This window comes from Corvus kubaryi, unplaced genomic scaffold (assembly GCF_017639235.1).
Source record: "Corvus kubaryi isolate FWS band 111438036 unplaced genomic scaffold, C.kubaryi_AGA036_p1.0 138, whole genome shotgun sequence".
NCBI lineage: Eukaryota > Metazoa > Chordata > Aves > Passeriformes > Corvidae > Corvus > Corvus kubaryi.
The window spans coordinates 5,577,970-5,595,897 of NW_024580672.1; the positions used below are offsets into that span (position 1 = coordinate 5,577,970).

The window sequence follows — 17,928 nt, forward strand, 5'->3', positions numbered from 1 at the left end:
TGTCCCCCTTTCATCCCATGCTTTTTGTTCATGAAACTATTTAGAGAGGTAAAACTAATCATTGCTTTAATGCCAGTCACCTCCCTAGGAACACCAGTCAGTGAGGGCAACGAGTCTCTCACAGTGAAGTACAACTGCCTGACAAGAGCACAGTAAAATGCAAGCTGCTGCCAGAAGCCTAAGTACCAAGTTCTGCCAGATCTACATGCAGGGCTACATATAGCTGCTGCTGGCCAGTCCTCCCAGCTCACCTGGGTCTACTGACTCAGACTCAGACACAGCAGCTTTCAGGCACAAAGGTGCCACAGAAAAGAAGAAATACAGGCAGCCTTGGAACAGAGCAGGGCAAAGAAGAGGCGGTGATGGGTGAATGGAACAGGCGGATCCAGCTATCTTGGTGCTCTGATGCTGCTCCCACGCAGGGCTCAGCTCTGAAGAGGCTGGGAAAATGCACAGTCAGAGCCTTCTCCACTCTGTAGCTTCTGGCACACACCAACCTTACTGCCCCAGCAGCAGCCTCCCCAAGCAGCAGCACCTTTGGCCAAACTGGCTATTTATGATGGCAACAGTGGCAGTAGGTTTTAGAGCACTCCTCATAGGAGGTTTCTGCCATGCTCATGTGTGACATGTAGCCCAAGCCTTGACGGCCTGAATTTGACCCTTCTAACCCCATAATCACTTGCTGAAACTCTGTGGACTGTCATGGCCTTCGTGTGGAGGAATATCTGAGCCTTGGAGCCATGTGCTTGTGAGTTACTCTGTACAGCCTGACTGGTTGCCTAAAATAGCCCAGTACTAAAGGTCAATAGTTAGTTAATTGTGTATATTGACATTCCCATCTAATGCAATTCACTGAGGTCACAGCATGGCCTTCTGCACTGGTGCTCAGACAACCACAGCAATTCTGAAGGTAACGATTCCTGGAAGCCTACAGTTCTCTGAGGGGTTGCCAGCAGGAACATACACATTTTTTTATATGCATATATACACATATTATATATGTTCTTATTCTGACTCCACATAAACAGTGTTATTTATTGGTGAGAGAACTCAGCCTTTTCTGATTACATCCTTTTGATTACATGTTGCACACCAAAAACCAAAAAAACCCACCCTTCCTAAGAAAATAAAGGCATCTTTGAAGTGAGCCATAGTGAACGTGCCAATGGCTTGGGTATATTTCAAGACAAGCTGCTTATTGGAGATGACACTTGTGAGTATAGTTGCTGTTGTCCCACTCTGGGCTGCACTTTAGTACTAGCAATTATATCTCATTTTAAAGAACAGGGCCTGTCACATTCTAAAAACTTTATTAAATTATTCACTGAAGGTAAAAAATTAGAAACAACTCCAGTAGAATTCTTCAACTGATTGGAAGTCTAAAGGAAGCAAAGAAGGGTTTTTCCCCCATACCTGTGAACTTTGTCATTTCTAGGTGCAATATGAATAGGAACAATACTGTGACCCTACTACTTGTGCTAGAAAAACATCCAGAAGTCTCAGCTAAGGATCTGGAACTAACATACTAAGAACTATGCACATTTAACAATAGAGCACACCTGTCCTTTGGGCAGACAAAGAGTTCGAGAAAAGAAGCTCCATTTTAATTCCTTTATCAGAAGGAACTTCAGAACAAGGAGCTTCAGGAAAATACAAATTTAGCAACAGACCAAGGAGCAAAACACTCCACAACCCAAATTTCAACTTGGCATTTTGATTATGGGCTTGCCTTTATTTTATGCTCTCTTGAGTACTTTCAGTAAATACTGTATTCCATGTACATGTTGGCTGATGGCTCTTGCTAAAGTGCACTGCAGTTGTATGGTCTCTGAAGTTCATCTGTGGAGCAGATGTGGTTGTGTCACTGCACTTGTGCCAAAGGAGGCCTCCAGCCAAGGCAGCAGTGCAATGAGACCAAACTGTACTAACCTGACACCTGAGATAGGCCAAACAGGCCGCCTGTGGGCAGACTGGGTGATGTGACGGGCAGACAGCCCTGCTGGCAGGCTGTTTTTGAAAGCTTTTATACCAACATGGCAGAATCAACCATCAGCAACTTCAGATCTTCTCCAGTAAGTTCTCCCTACCAGATTCATGACATACTGACTTCCAGTGCATATTAAAATCAAGTGTCTTTAGAGTGGGATAAGATAAATTATTAAAATGGAGAGTGGTTAAAAAACTGGATGGGAGATGTGGGAAAGAGTCATCTGAAAATTTCAGGATGATCAACACCATGTAATTTTGGCAACAATTTGACAGGAACCAGCAGTCAGCTGCTGGAAGAACTTTCTTCCATACTTTATGTAATGTATATGACTATAATTAAAATTATGTCTAGCAACTGGAAGCAAAGCTGAAGTCAGCTTTCCCTTATTATTTCTAAAGAAATCTAAAGGAGGATTCTGTCGGGAACTTTCTCTGGATTCCAGGGCTGAAGACACTAGAGAAAGGAGGCTATCTATCCCTTCAAAACCTCCCCAAGAATAATACAATCTGCCTATAGCACAGGAGTAATGTTGACTAAACCCAGTAACAACTGCACAGGTTCTGCAGGGAGAAGAAGAATAAAAAAATATATATGGCTATTTATCTTTAAAAATCTTCCTCAAAATACCTTGACTGGACTGAGGGAACAAAAGAGGAAAGGAAAGGAAACCCCTACAGGTTCCTCCTTAATGGGGTGCCCTCATACCCATATGAAGTAAGACTCCAGCCCCAGGAGAGGGAATTTATCACAGCAGAGGGAGACTATCACATTCCTTACAAACATGACTGCACTGTGCCCCAGCATGAGATTACTTCTCTTGTACTTGGGGGAAGAGTATACTTTCATCTTCACACTATACAATTTTTCCTGTCTTTCCCTTTCCCCAATAACTCAGTAGAAGGTTCTTTTTGAGCAGCTTGCATTTCCCTAGCCCCAGGCTCATGTACCTGAACAGAACACCTCCAAGAAACAGTTCTTTTCAGTAAGCCTTGGTCTTCTATAGACTATAGGATCACTAAGCTCTGCAACTGAAAAACCTGGACTGCTTTTCTACAGACAAATGCTCACTGAATCCATTAAAGCTTCAGGCAACAGTGGACATGTGTATTCATATGCTTTTCTAAATCTGTTCCAAGCTGATGAACAGCCTAAATGGATTTTAAATTTCATAGCAAGCTTAGGCTACCACTTTGTGTCTGCACTAGCTGCTATTCATCCTAAGAATAATCTAATACTTTGCAGTGTGCTTCTGCTCAAAAGATAAAACTATACAGAAAAGACAATGCAAAGACAAAGCATTTACATTTTTTAAGGAGTTCACTTTTGATTCCTTTGCTGTGATCCCAGTATTAGCATTTTCAAAGTTTATCCCTTGGAGGGCCACGAAAATAAGACTACAAAGTGCTTCCCCTTTACATTAGAATCAGCCCTGCAAAGTAATCAGATGACAAGAACAGCACACAGATGACCTGAAGGGATTTCCAGACATCACATCATCAGTTTCAGGATATATCAGACACTTTAAAGGTAAACAATACCACTAATTTGAGAATAACTGTTTAGAGACCAGCTTTGTAAGTGACCTCATTTCATCTGCTTGTAAGCACAATTCCTTTATCTATAAACTGAGGGCATGAATTACCACTACGGTGAAAATCCCTCTTTTAGCTGCTGCCAGTGACTAGCTGTGTTTTAGGGTCAGTTTCTCCTACGTTTAGAGGATGAAGCTTCTATAAAGCTAAATTATTTCTTTGTGGGGCTTGTGTGATGAAGGCAATTCGCAGCAATACAGTGGCTGCTTGGAAAAAATGCTGGCTTAGGGTAAACAGCCAGGATGTGGATCTGGGCTGTATTCCTGTGTGCCAACTGGGGTCATTTCAATCAGCATCAGTGCTGTTTCAGTGTCTGAACAGGGCAAGTTGGGGAAATCGGGCTGTGTTCAAGTCCCATGACTAAATCAATTAAATCTGCCCTCGATGATTTTTTTTTTCATTTCAAAACAAACAGAAAAGATTTCAGAAATTCAAATGTTTCGTGTGTAGCAGATTTAAAAGGAGCGCTTGAAATATATACACCAAAAAAGCAAAGAAGGGCCTGGAGGAATGCCACATCCCCCAGTGTGCAACATACTGCACACAGCCTAATGGCACCATATGAAGATCCTCCTACATCTTATTCCCTGCTCCTTTTTCTGCTGTTTCTGGCCTCCAGCCCTAGCCAAGTAGTCAGGTGACTGCTCTTTCTTGGCTTGGTCACATGTACTAGCATCTCTTTTGCCCCTCTTAGCATCTGCCTCTTGGAGAACTGTCTTTTTGCCCCTTTATCCCAAGGGACAGCTCCACCTGGCCCTGACACTGGGGGTCTATATTCAGAGAGGTTCTGCTACCTCTACCAGCTGATTTCATTTTCAGTAGCACTATCTGTCTGCCTCCCTCCTTTATCCCTTTTAGCCCTTGGGCATTGCTTTCCGTGGTTACAATAAGTTACACAGCATCCTCTCTTGGCTGAAGGCTGAGTTCTGACTCAATGCTTTTCCACTCAAATTGCACTGTGCAACTGAGAGCAGTGGAAAGATACACAGTAATAATCACAGAGGGTTCGTAATGACGTCAGCACTAGTAAGGCTTTGAATCAAGTGGCAGTGCCAAGAATTTGTAGCAGATTTGCTCTGTTGCTGTGCTGTAAGCTAGATTTGGGTGGAAAAACAATGGCTGAAAGAGTCAGTTGCAGAAAGCATGACCACGATTTCTTTACACACACACACCCCCCAACACATCTGGAAATGCAGCATGTAATTGATTTAACCCAATTTTAGTTAAAAAGCTCCTCTTAAAATGGTGTAGGATCAACAAGTTCTGTGGATTTCAGAAATGACTATACAGGCAGCCAAGCATTTCCATACTTACTCCTTTACATGTATCCAGTCTGCCTCATTGGCCAGGTTGCTATGGTATTCTGAACAATAAAAAAAAGGGCATTTTCCTATTAAAACTCACAACTGAAGAAAGATTTTCCACATACTTAAGCTTCCATGCAGCATACCACAGTCTTTCCTGATCTGCCATTTGAAATTGCTTGCAACAGCCAAAGCACCTGTTGACCACAAAAAAATTGTTGCAGTTCAGCACTGAACTGCCTGGAGGCACAAGGCAGCATTCAGATATGTAGGCAAATCAGGTGCTGATTTCACTGGTGGGACTTGTTCCAGTTTGGTCAAATTTAGAGATATATTCTCTGAGAGAAGGCACAGCCACCCCTCCCCCACCAGGTTCGGGAAAAAATAAATTTTCCTAGAATGAAAGAGATAAAAACTATTTATTTAACAAACACATGGGAAAAGGATAATAATGCTAAATAATAAAATCTTTTGCTGTGAAGAAAAAAACCTCGGAAAGTGTTAGAGTCCTCCCTTTGGTCTCCTCGGAGCTGGGACTTGGCCCAGGGCCAGGTGCTCTGTGCTCAATGAAAAGTCCTCCCAATGTGTTCTGATATTGAAGCAATCCACAGAAAAAGGGAAAAAATCCGAAATTCCAGGGAAGGAAAAAAGTCCAACTCTCAGTCTCTCTCCGGAAAAAAGAAAAAAACAAACAAACAAAAAAAAAACAAACCAAAAAAAAAACCAACAAACCTGAAAAAAAATTGGCTGAAAGCTGGCTGGGAAAAAAAAGTCACTATCTCTGTGTGACCTTGAACAAGCTGCAAACTGCTTTGAAAAAGTTTTGCCCAGTTTTTTTCCTTCCCCCTCTCAGGCTCAGTTTAAAGGCATAGAAAGGCACAGGAATTAATTTCTGGGCATAGGGCAGCAATATGGGATACACATCATAAAGTCACCCCAAGGCAGGACTTCCACACTCTGCCCTTGTTCGAACCTATCTCCAGAGCGGAGAAGGTGTACAGAATGGATCAGACAGAGGTGACACAGGAGCAGTAAGAACATAAACACCTCTGGGAAGCTCATTTTGCAACCAAAAAGTCTCCCCCAGTTAAACTGGCAAGGTTGACTTTTGATCCCCTTGAGAGCTTTAGCTTTTGCAACACACAGCAGTCATGTTGAACGTTTCAGTGCTTCAGGATGAATGTAAATATTGACGTCTCACTTGCCAGCACTTCCAGGGAGAACTTTGCCAGAGTGCAAGGTCCTTCCCACTGCACTGCCACACTGCCAGTTCTTGATGAATTAAGAATGAAGCGTGCAGATTCGTGTGGGGACCAAAATGCTGCTGCCAAAAGGCTTGTGCTGATTTGAGACACTCTGGGAAAAGTACAATGACACTTAATGGCAAAACTACTATCTCTGCTGAACAAAACCTGAAAATCCAATTAAGGATCCCTATGAAGATAAGAACCAGGGTAAAAAGGAACAAGCATAGTCCCATTTTAGAAAAACCCACATAAGGATTTATACTCACACAGTTTTTATTTCAAAACCCTTTATATGAATGCATGTTTTCTGATGCCAAATGCAAAACAATCTCGTACCAATCCACGATAACAACACCTTCAGCTTGGTCAATACCTTGTGCACTGGGCAGCTGCCCTGCTCATTGTTTAGGACACCCAGTTATCCTGTCTTGCAGCTCCAAAGTGAAAAGTTGTCTGGGCCTATATAAACCATACACTAAGTGCAGACACTGTCTCCTCTGCTGGAGGTAGTCATGAACAGTTCCCTAGATTCAGAAGTACCCACAATAGAAAAAGGGGACTTGAACTTGTCACAGCCATAATGACTCAGTCTTTCATTAAAAATAACTATGAGCAGCCACTTAAAACTGCGGCAACAAGCTGAAGCTTATGCACCCCGTGAAAAGCACTGGGCAACCAGCACAGCCTTGCTTGCATGAAGGCTTTAAGCAATTGTACTTTTGTAAGCAAAAAGTTGTCAGGCTTACAGCTTATAAAATATCTTATTTGCAATGCAGAAGTAGGGTATGTATTGCAATAATTATCTTGGATAGAAGATACCTTTTTCCTAATGGCGTAACAAAGCGATTACGCTTCTGATGTGCCCATTGCCTATGCTGAAGAGTGACTAGAATGGGTGGAGCATCTTCTCTTACATGACCAGGGTCTATAAAATCAAACATTTAAAAATACTTACATAGTCATGTCCTGGTAACAAGTTCATGGCACTAAAAGTGCCATGTGTCGAAGTAACAATAGAATAACACATAACCACATATCCTATACATATTATGGGATGCACGGCTATACATATCTTACAAAACAACATTGGAGCCAGTTTTTGGAGCCAGTTTCCCTTCCAGATAAGATCTCAGGCATCTGTCATCTATCTTGCTCCTATCAAGCTAAGGAGGCTGACAGTGTGAAAGAGAAAACCTACTGTAGCTTCCATTTCATTTGACCTGTAAAGAGACTCTGCAGAACACCAGAGTTCTAATGTTTCAGGAGTGACTATCAATGACAGTCAGGCATAAAAAGCATTTTTATACTGGTCACATCATCACATGTATCACCCCAATTTTGAAATGAATGAAATCCCAGTATCCCCAAGTTTATTAAAGAGAGTTATATCAAGCAACATACCTTTGAGATGTTACTAGAGCGGCTCACGGAATGCCCCAAAGCCTTCTCATTCTGAAAGAGCAAGAACAGGATCACTGCAGCAACAAGTCACAGTTATGAAAACATTTAAAAGCTGGCATTAGAAACCAAATTCCATGGAGAAAGTCTTACAGCTGGGGCTATTAAGGATGCTGCTTCTATTAACATCAGCCTGATTTACAATAATCACTAAATTGCTTTGTTTGTTTAACAAGCAATTACCTTGCAGAAAATCACATAGGCAACACATATACAAACTGAGAAATGCTAAAGCAATTATTTCTTTTCTCTGAGGGTAGTGTAAAAGCCCTTTACTCAGATGGCATCTATTTTGGAAAGGATACTTCTCAGTATCATGAAGACCTGCTTCATCTACATTTAAAGGCAAACATCCAACCACTAAAGCTGAAAGCTGCTGCTTAATGAAAAATGAAAAGATCGCAGTGAAGACTGGAAACAATCATGAATAACCACATGCATATCTCTTCAGGATACAGGGCAGAATTACTGAGGAACTTCTTTATACTACAGAACTCGGAATTAAACTGGGAATATCATACAAGATGGAAATGTGGAAGCTGCAATTCTCAAAACTGAAATTAGCAATGACTGGATCTGTTATTCACTTTTCAGTGTGCAGACCCTGACTCATAAGGATGACAATCTTATCTCCTTTGAACATAAACTGTAGGTTTCAGCAAGATATTTCACCCTTTAAGGATACCTGGATTCTGAACGTAAGTTTACCGTAACTGGACACAGTTGCTTCACTTGGAAGTGCCAAGAAACTCCTTTGCAAAAACTTTTCTGAATAAAATCCAAAGAAACTTTTTTTTTTCCTAAACAAATACTACAAACAGAGCAAGTAATAACATTCAGTTACAGATCTACATTCCTCTACATTTGTAAAGATGGGATGCAATTGGTTTGAGATTTAAACCCTCTGACAAAAGGGCAACGTTAGTATTTTTCCCAAGGCTCTAAGCTACGTAAGGGCTTCTAGAAGTGCATCTTTTTTCTTGGGATTTTAGGAAACAAACTCTTTCACTTTCATTTATTCCTGAAGAGAATTTAACCTAACAGAGACACTTTGACTGACAGCACTGTCTTCTAGTCTTCTTGGCAGTGACTGATCAGACAGAGCTTGAGATCAGAAGTCCTACATATATAACAAACAGGGACACAACAATTTCCCTGTCAAACAGGCAACTGTTGTTACTCCTAGACCAGCACACTGGTCTCAGACCTCCTGCCCATGGTTTGCTACAATTCAAGTGACCCTTCAGTGACTAAAGCCCACATTAAGTCAGTCTGGCTGGCTGAGCATTCAGAGGCTACACCCATACTTTGACTATGAACACATACTGTGCTCCCAGATACTTCTTCCTATAGTGCATGCCCCACAGCAACTTCAAAGCCTTTTGATGAGAAAAGAGAAGCCAAGGCATAGAACTTTAGCATGTGCTTACAAAAGCAGGGTGTCTTCCTTACACCATCAGCTGCCTCTAAACACGGTCCTGGGCACTACGCCAGATGACAGGTAAGAATTGCATTTCCTCCATTAAAAACATGAGGAAGCAAATACAGTGCGCTGAAATTTCCTGTATGTAGGAATCTGAGTATTCAGGAGACAGTAAAATAGTATTTCAGAAGAAAAGGGGAAAAGTGGTTAGGCAACACCACATGTCAGTTTTGACCGATGGCCAAAATAAAAGTCAGCAAATATCAGAATGCCAGATTTGTATACTGCAAGGCTGAGTTTGATTTTTGAGATGACTGTGAGCTTTTGTTACATAGATAACAGTATTCCTGGAACAGAAACAAACACACAAAGACCCTCAAAAATATGGACATAATGCTTATGCAAAGACTAATGTTGGACAGGACTACTGCCAGAACCTGTATGGCTAAGAATTGGCTCCAATCATAAGGGAAAGCCTCGCTGATTTCATCAAAGGCAGTGTAACCGTAGCAACAGGGCAAAAAAAAAGTTCATTGAAGCTACAGAAGACAGGAGGAAGAAAAAAGGGGGCAGGAACATGTTCTCAAGCTATGACGAAAAGAGACCAACCAAGCTGGCAAGCACAAAGACTTGTCACTGCATATGTGTGAGGTGTGGGGGAAGCAGGCTGTGCCTGGCCTTCTAGGGATGCGTGGGAAGCAAACAGGACACAGCTACATGGGACAAGGGAAAATGATAGTGAAGAGTGAGACCCTTGGGCGAGAAGTCTCCCTGAAGCAACACAGGTGACAGTCTCAAATCCAGCCCGAGGTGTCAAAGACAAGGATGAAATGAAACAGAGCAGAGCTTTCTTCATGTTAACTCAATGCCCCTCAAAAACTCCTGTCTAGCTGATGAAGACGCCTGCAAGGGAGAATGACTGAACTTACACAGGCACCTGGGTTGAAAAGGATGTGCTAAAATTCAGTAAGCACGACAGGCTGGAAGACAAGACCTGTATTTGCACAACACAGGAGATGATGCAGAGTAAACAGACTTTCAGCTGCTGCCACAGAAGCTTGTCTGTCTGCCTCTGCTCCCAGAACTGATTTTATCTGATAGATGCCAGGAGCCTCCAAGAGACAGATGCACATATTATCTTTATTCATCTGCTGTTGGAAACATACATATCAGAGGTTTCAGTCAGTAGATGACTGCAAACAATTGATTTTGTTATTGAAAGAGTGACCATTTTAAAACAAAAAAGCATTCTTGAAAAATACTCCCTGAAGGGCTACAAAGTGCATACACACATATATTTAGGAACCTGTGATATTCCTAATGGACTCCTAAGCACCTAAGTGCTTTTTAACATCTCTGTTTCTTAGCCACACAAAGCAGGTACATCCATAACATCAACCGGAAAATCACTACAGGTCGATTTTAATAGTAGGCTGAGGAATTACTGAGGAACAGAAACATTAAACGGACAAAAATTATTTAAAAGGCAAACAAACAAAGCTCACTTTTCACTCTATATCCATCACCAGTACATTCATCCTGGGACTTTTTAGGATTATTCACAAATTAACACAGACATGGGAGTGGCAAGGCTAAAGCTGCTTTCATGGTACTACCACTCCCAACAAATAAAAACCTTCAGAGACTATTTCTAATATGGTCCCACTGCACAGTAAGACATATTCTGGTTGGCAATTACAGCTCCAAACAAGCTCTCCTCCCCTCCTGCAAAAGCATTCGTCTTTGCACTTGAATGAAAGATCAAGACAAATGCAACATCTGCCAACAAGGACCGACAATTATCACCAGTTAGTGTCACTCTCCTTTAGCAATTCAGTCTTTCTGTATGGGATAATGGGAATCCTGCCTTTTGAAGCCATCCTCCTCAACTAGAACCACCTGGCAGGTGTTTAAAAAACAAGCAAACAAACAAATCCCTAGATAGGAAACAACTAAAAGTGCAACTTGCCACTTCTCCTGAGCAATTCACTGGCAGTTGCTGCTCTAAGGCCCCCAGCAGCTAGAGCGGCTCTAGAAAAATGACTGAAAATCAGAAAAATTTCTACGCAGTCCTCTGGATGCACTTGCTTGCAATTGCCAGAATCTTCCTCCCAGCTTTCCCTTCTCTTTCTACCTTCCCCTTGAATGTGCTCCCAACAGTAAGTGACAGAGCTGCCTTCTTTCTTCAGCAGTTGCTTCAGCTCACATCTGCTTTTCTGCAGGGCTCTACACCTTGCCTTCTCCATCTTGCTGGTTCATTTTCCCTTCTGCCACCATTCCCCAGTTGCATGACACCTCTCCCTTTTCAGTTCAGATATCTAGAAGATGGAAACTCCCTTCTGTCCTTCCTTTTACCTCAGCCTTTCAGATATTCAAGTTATTTTACCCTTGCTTCCCTACCCTAATGTATCCATTTTCCACTAAACACAACACTAAGCACAACTCATACAGCCAAACCCAGAATTCCTGTGAACCCCAATACACCAGTTCCTACCATGAGAGCCAGAGCAGCCATAGCTGCTCTTGTCCACTTAAAACACCAGTGTATCAAACTGACCTTTCCCCAAACTTAGCTGTAGACTTACTGCAGCATCAGCAAGCGGGCACCCTAAAGAAATACAACTTAGATATCTTTTCCAGATGAAAGGTAAAAAATAATCAGTAAAATTATTTGGTTTTGTGTTTCCAACACTTTGGTTTCCAGTCATTACGGCACGTAAATAGAAGACAACAGAGGAAGCAGTTTCATAGCTTGTACAACTGCCTTCTGGCTACATCTGTGACTAGACACCTAAGTCCAGTCCCAAGTATGGTTAATACTAAACCCATCTTTATCTCTGCTCAAAGACCTGCAGAAGAAACTACAAGCCAGATCTCAATGGCTTAGCAAGACAATTTTTATTCTCTTTCCATCTGGGAAAGGAGGACAGAGGGCACCAGAGGATGGTACTCCTTTGCCCTCGAGACACCAATGGCTCTGTGTGAACCCAGCAAAGGCTTGCTTCCTGAAGTCTTAATTCTTTAACACACCAGTGACCTGATAGGGCACTACATTCCTCATTTTGCAATACAATTTCTGTGTTACATTATCTTACATGATAACATGGGTTAAGAGCTTCATCTGAAGATAGGCGTTCTCCATCTAAAAACTCAGTAACAAAGAACAGAGACTTTATTTTGAGGACGGTGTTACTGCAATGCCCCAGACAGAAATCCCTACAAGGCAAGCACTAATGTCTCAGCTCAAAAGAGACGCAGAAACAAACCAGGTCAGACTGGCTAGAGAACTGCCAAATTGAGGTTTTCTAGGTGGACTCTGAAAGGCATTTTAATTTCATTTTGTGCATTACAATTGCATTTTACAATGACAGATTAAGCATGAGATCGATATCTAGCAAAATCACTTACTATTATCAACAATGAATGTCACGGGCACTATTTCAACAAAGTCTTCTGGGTGAATGATTGCTTTCCTTAATAAAAAACTTTGCAGAAGAGAATGAATAAGTAACAACTGCTCCGATTCATACAGCAATTCTCCTTCTTAGATCTGATGAGAATTACAGAATGGAACACAGAATGGCACTGCTTGAAATGGTGAGGTGCTGAAGTACTGAGTACTGGATCCTTACAGGACAAAGCAGCAAATCAGAAATGAAACTCCATTCTTTCGTTGAGTCCTATGACCAAAGCATGAATGCATCACTGTTCCACAAACATGCAGTCGTGCACACCCAGGTATTGTTTCAGGTTTCATGACTGTGTCAAATTTCCTGACAACTTCTTCCAAGAATTTTTGCAAATCTTGCTCTGCAACCCTATACCTGAACAGCAGATATTAAAAAGAACAAAGCTTTTAGTCTGGGGGGAGGAATTGCTGCTGATAATATTGGCAAGTGCACTTAATTGTCTGAAGTGGACAGAAGGAGAGGAAAGAAATGGGAGAACACTTTGCAATTATTTCCTTCATCTGTCAAAACCAGTGGATTGTTAAACTACAGAAGCTTTGTCAGCACTAGATCTGATCACTGACAGAACTTGACACTTAATTACATCAGTAGGAAATGGTACTTTGCATCTTAACAACTGAATATGACCTTTATTTCTTTGGCAGTCACCAGGTCATTGTGGAAAAGCAATAAATATCATCAAGGTTCATCAATGATTTTTGCACACAGCTAGAAGAGTAATGAAATGAAGAATAATGCCATAATGCACCTAGTCAAAAAACATTAATGGCATCTATGCCTTGCATCTCTGCTCTTGTGCAGTATTAACTTGAAAATACTTGTGCAGTATTTACTTGACACTTGAAAGCAACAGGGTGATGGAAATCATCATCTATTTCCTTTTTTTGCCTTTCTGGAGACACAGGATAAATACTGAAATAGGAATCCAAATCATGCCCCTTGCATCTAGTCCAGCACCTTCTGTTCTTGGACAAGGCCACTCGATTCCCTGTGACCAGCAATCCACGACTAAGTGCAGAAAACCAATACAAGATTTTAGATCTATCATAGTGGACAATCTATAGCAAATTCACTGTGGATTACTCAGAGACTTAACTTGTTTATTCATATTCACATTAAGCCACTTCACATAGTGGGAGACCAACTCAGAAAAACAACCTGAAAGCAAAAGATAAGCCTAAAAGTAAAACATAGGAGAATTAACAAGCTTTATTCCAGGTGCTGAACTTACAGCTGTGCCTGAAAACATCAACAACAGAAACAAAATCATGAGATCATATGGCTTTAACAGAAAAGACTGACCAACAAAAGGAAAAGACAACAGACCAAGTGGCTTCAATGGCAAAGTTCAAGGAACTTAGGAATTCAAAGAACAAGCCACGCCCCTCGGCGGTTTGGGGAGGGAGGTCAAGGAGGCTGGCACATCACAAATAAAATATAGAACTGAGAAGACGTTCAAAGAGCAAGGCAAACACAGCAGAATGTCAAAGTTAAGTAAGAATCACTTGTCCACGTCTGCACCCCAGTGTGGACAGAAACACAATGCGCTCTATCTCTCTCCTGCCTTGGGAGCAGCTCTCAGAACTTACATGGACGCGTCCAACATGACACAAACTTTTCAGGCACACAGATCCTACATGTAACAGATACGGTTACTTGTTGTGCACTGCCCTGTGCCTGGCTTTGCTAGTTTGGTCCTAGGACTTCAAGAGAGATACAATGCTTGTATTCTTTCTTGACTCCAGCCAGACGGTGGGTAAGGGGAGAAGAGCATTCTCTTCAAAAAGGCCCTCTTCTCCATGGCTTTGTTCAATGTACCACTTTTCTGCATTTTGCATTGCTTTGCTTTCAAAGATTCTGCAAAGTGCTTCCTATCATGCATAACCTGCATCTCCAGCTGCCATTTCAAAAGGGACATCTGACCTCCATCTTCCTTCTTTAACCATCTGAGCTAGAAGAATATATAAAAGCTTTTCTCTTGATGACCAAAGACCACCTCACCTGGAAAGCCAAATTTTTATTTCTGTACAAGACCATCTGGTCTGGTACATCTCACTAAAATTATATCAATTTGCACACTTTTTACATGCACATGCCATGTGCCCCATTTCAAAGAAAGAAAGTAGACTACGAAGTTTGGCACCCAACATGTTTTACGGATGTTCCTACCTCACTGTTGCCAGACAACCTGCCTAAAATCAACGCATGTCTTTATGTGATGCAACTCATAACAATGAATCCTTCCCTCAGGGAACGAATTATATGAACTACAAAAGACATGATCCAAAAATATACACCTTTCTTGATAATGGAAGCAGTACACATTAAGCTTACAGTGCAAATGCCATTTCAAACAATTTTGTGTATTAAACAATAGAAAGAAAGAGACTGGCACTGAGGAAGTCTGCAATTACAAACGCATTAAAAGGAATAACATTCTTTCTTTAGTCAAGTAATTGCATTTAATGCAACTGCTGGAATTTTCATGGTACACTAAACACGTCAATATGCCAAATCAATTGACTATTTTAAACATTCACAGATTACAAAACCCTCTACGCAACTGGAGGAATTTCTCAAGCTGCCAGCAGACAAGAGGAAGCCTGCAGCCTGGAGGGCCTCTCAGAAGAGCTGGCCTTTCCCAGTGTCTGCAGGACCCTGCAGGTGCAGTGCTTGCTGCATGATCAGGACACGTTTTGGCACCTGCTCCTCAGGCAGGGCAGTGGCTGCAACTCAGGCCTGAAACAGGGCCTGGATCACTGCCTCTGCTCATCTAACATGGTTCACAAAGCTGCTCTCATTTTCAACTCATACCACCAAAATATACTGCTAAAACAGTCAATTACCGATTTATCTCTTGGCCAAGGTTACAAAAGCCTCCTGAATCTAGAAGCAGATTCACAACAACACTAGAAAACTGTGTATTGCCCAAAGTAAGCTTAATACTTCAAGTTGTTTCTATATTGCTCCAGGATTTGACCTTCTTTTCCTCCCTTTACATCTTAATGTAAGATGATTGCTTATTAACCTACTTCTGACTGCATGGACCATAAGGGCAAACAATACTCCCTAGAGAAATTAGAGAAGTCACTTCCCAGATGATGCTGAGAAAGTGTTCAGGGTATTTTTGTTAACATTTAATACAGTATGGCTAAAAGCACATGACAAAAGAATTCTTGAAAGAGCACTTCTAGATATTATACCTATTTAGCAATACCTAATCAGTACAGACCAGCTTACTTTTTCCTGAAATTTTACCTCTGCATTTTAATTAGTGCAGTCAGCAAAATATTCTGCCTGGAGCATTTCAAACTAAACTTGGTGCTGAATGATCACAGAAATTTAGGTAAATTATCAGCTAGGGCCTACAGATGCCATTAAACTTACTGAGCCAAACACTGGTTAGAGTGAGATCCTTGTAAGACTCTAACCTGTGAGGTTCTGGAGAGTTTTAAGCTCATTACATTTCTAACATTTGTTTGTAAGTTCAGAGAACTCACTAAAAATAGTGTCTAAGAAAAGCAACATATTCAGCCATCTTTAAAGAAAACACTGCTCAGGGAAAAAAGATGATTCACACCTAAAGGAAAAATACTTTTCATTTAAAAGATAGTGCATTTGAACTGCAGAATGAGAATCTTTTAAAGCATAAATGTGCTAATAAATTTTTTTATTAAAAGTTCAGAGTTTCTGACTAGTTATCCAGGAAATTTCAGACATGTTGACTGACTATATACTCCCAAGTAATTTAAAGAACATGCACATGTGAATGCCCACATTTACATACTTTTAAGCTTTTTAACTAAAACATCCCACCTCCCTGCTCCACCCGAAAAAACCCCTGCAAAGCTAGGGAAAGCACATACACAGCCAACTACCCTCTCTTTCCCCAAAACTCAAACGGTGATACCAGAAACAAAGGCAAAAAACTCTTGAGATGTTACAGGCTACCCTCACCAATAACCCAAGTGCATTTTATACCATTTTGTCAAGACAGCACGGTTGGTCTCACACAGGGCTTCACCTGATGCTACGGGATGCAGCCAACTAATTTGAGTCCAGAGAGGGCTGCCTGGGACTAGGGAGAAGACACTCCTGGGTACAGCATCCTTCGTGGGCACCCACTGGTGTTCTGCACTGTTTGGTGCTGTGAACATTTAAAGTCATTGCACTGCTACAGTACCAGCACATGGCAAGAACCTGGTAAGACAGTGCTTTGAAACACCTGGCTACATCCCCAGCCTCCTACACCATTGTTAACCACACCCTCCCACAGCCTGGCTCAGCAGGACATTTTCTGCAATTGTGAATTTCCGGGCTTCCTGTAAAAATTCAGAGCTGCAGAAGCCAAAGTATGATGTCTTTTGCTTTCACACATCTGTCTGTCAGGATCATTTTGTTTGCTTACAGTTGTGTGTGAACAACAGTGACTCAAGATGGCCATTTCTCACTGACTAAAAAACTCTGTGACACAGTGCTAGACGCTGCAAAAGCACACAGGATTTAACACACTCTGCATGTACTTCTTGGCCACCTGGGCACACTGCTGGCTCAAAGACTCTGACTGAGCCATTACCAACATCCTGACTGGAAAAAAGTATTTCAGTAACTACAAGTGGTAGTAGGTAGTTTAAAAACACTAATTTATGTTAAAGTATGAGAAACAGAGATTAAAAAATTGCACTAAAAATCCGCTAGAAAAACGTGTTTGCCTTTGGACATGGAAATCTACATTTGCTACACATTCTGCTGGGAGAAGCAGGAAGACATCTTAAAGAACGCCTGTGCAGGAAGGGACAGCTTTGCAGTCCTTACACTGTGCAACACTGAAGCCAATGAAGCCATGTTGGCTAAATTAAGCAGGGATGACCCAGCACAGCAGGGCCATCAACCTGCAGGCCAACACACAGCAAAAGAAAAAAAGAGATGTTTTTTGAGCAGGTGGTGTGAATACAGAGAATGGTGCCTGTAGCTGAAAAGGGGATGCTCCATGTGGGCAGCCTCAAAACTAAAAACCTGGAAGACAGCGGAAGACTGTCTGAGGCAATCAGATGGGAGACTAACAAAACGTACCAGCTGAAGAGGCCTTCCAGGAGAGCACTGCTCTTCACCCACTTGGGAAACTCAGCGCACGCACTGTCTAATGAGGAGGGCTGAGCTTTCTGTGTGTCTGAATGAGCCGAATGCCAGCAGCTGTGTAAGAACTAAATTTACCACCACAGTCCCAGGAACGCCTGCATTTTCTGCAAAAATAAAATCTCTGGGCCATTAGCCTATTGAAACAGAAGCTTTTCCACTTAACTGAAGACATTTACTCATTCTCTTTCTGCACCTCTCATGCTCCAGTTCCAGTAAAATCCTGCTTGGTCTCAGAGTTTTTTATGGAAACACACATGCATCAGCTCAAAAGTACTGATATTATGCAAGTAGTATTAAGCAATTCA

At 41.6% G+C, this 17,928-nt stretch overlaps 1 protein-coding gene across 4 annotated transcripts in view; it reads right to left on the minus strand.

The window, feature by feature from the left end:
- Window positions 1-17,928, minus strand: part of MARCHF8 (membrane associated ring-CH-type finger 8) — a 90,678-nt gene that overhangs the window by 17,361 nt on the left and 55,389 nt on the right. For 3 of the 4 annotated variants that reach the window (XM_042018806.1, XM_042018809.1, XM_042018808.1), the window contains one exon: window positions 7,535-7,585. The exons of the other annotated variant lie outside the window; for it this stretch is intronic. In XM_042018806.1, coding sequence (XP_041874740.1) covers window positions 7,535-7,585 — 51 coding nt within the window. The remainder of the gene's footprint in view (window positions 1-7,534; window positions 7,586-17,928) is intronic. 4 annotated transcript variants of the gene reach the window in all.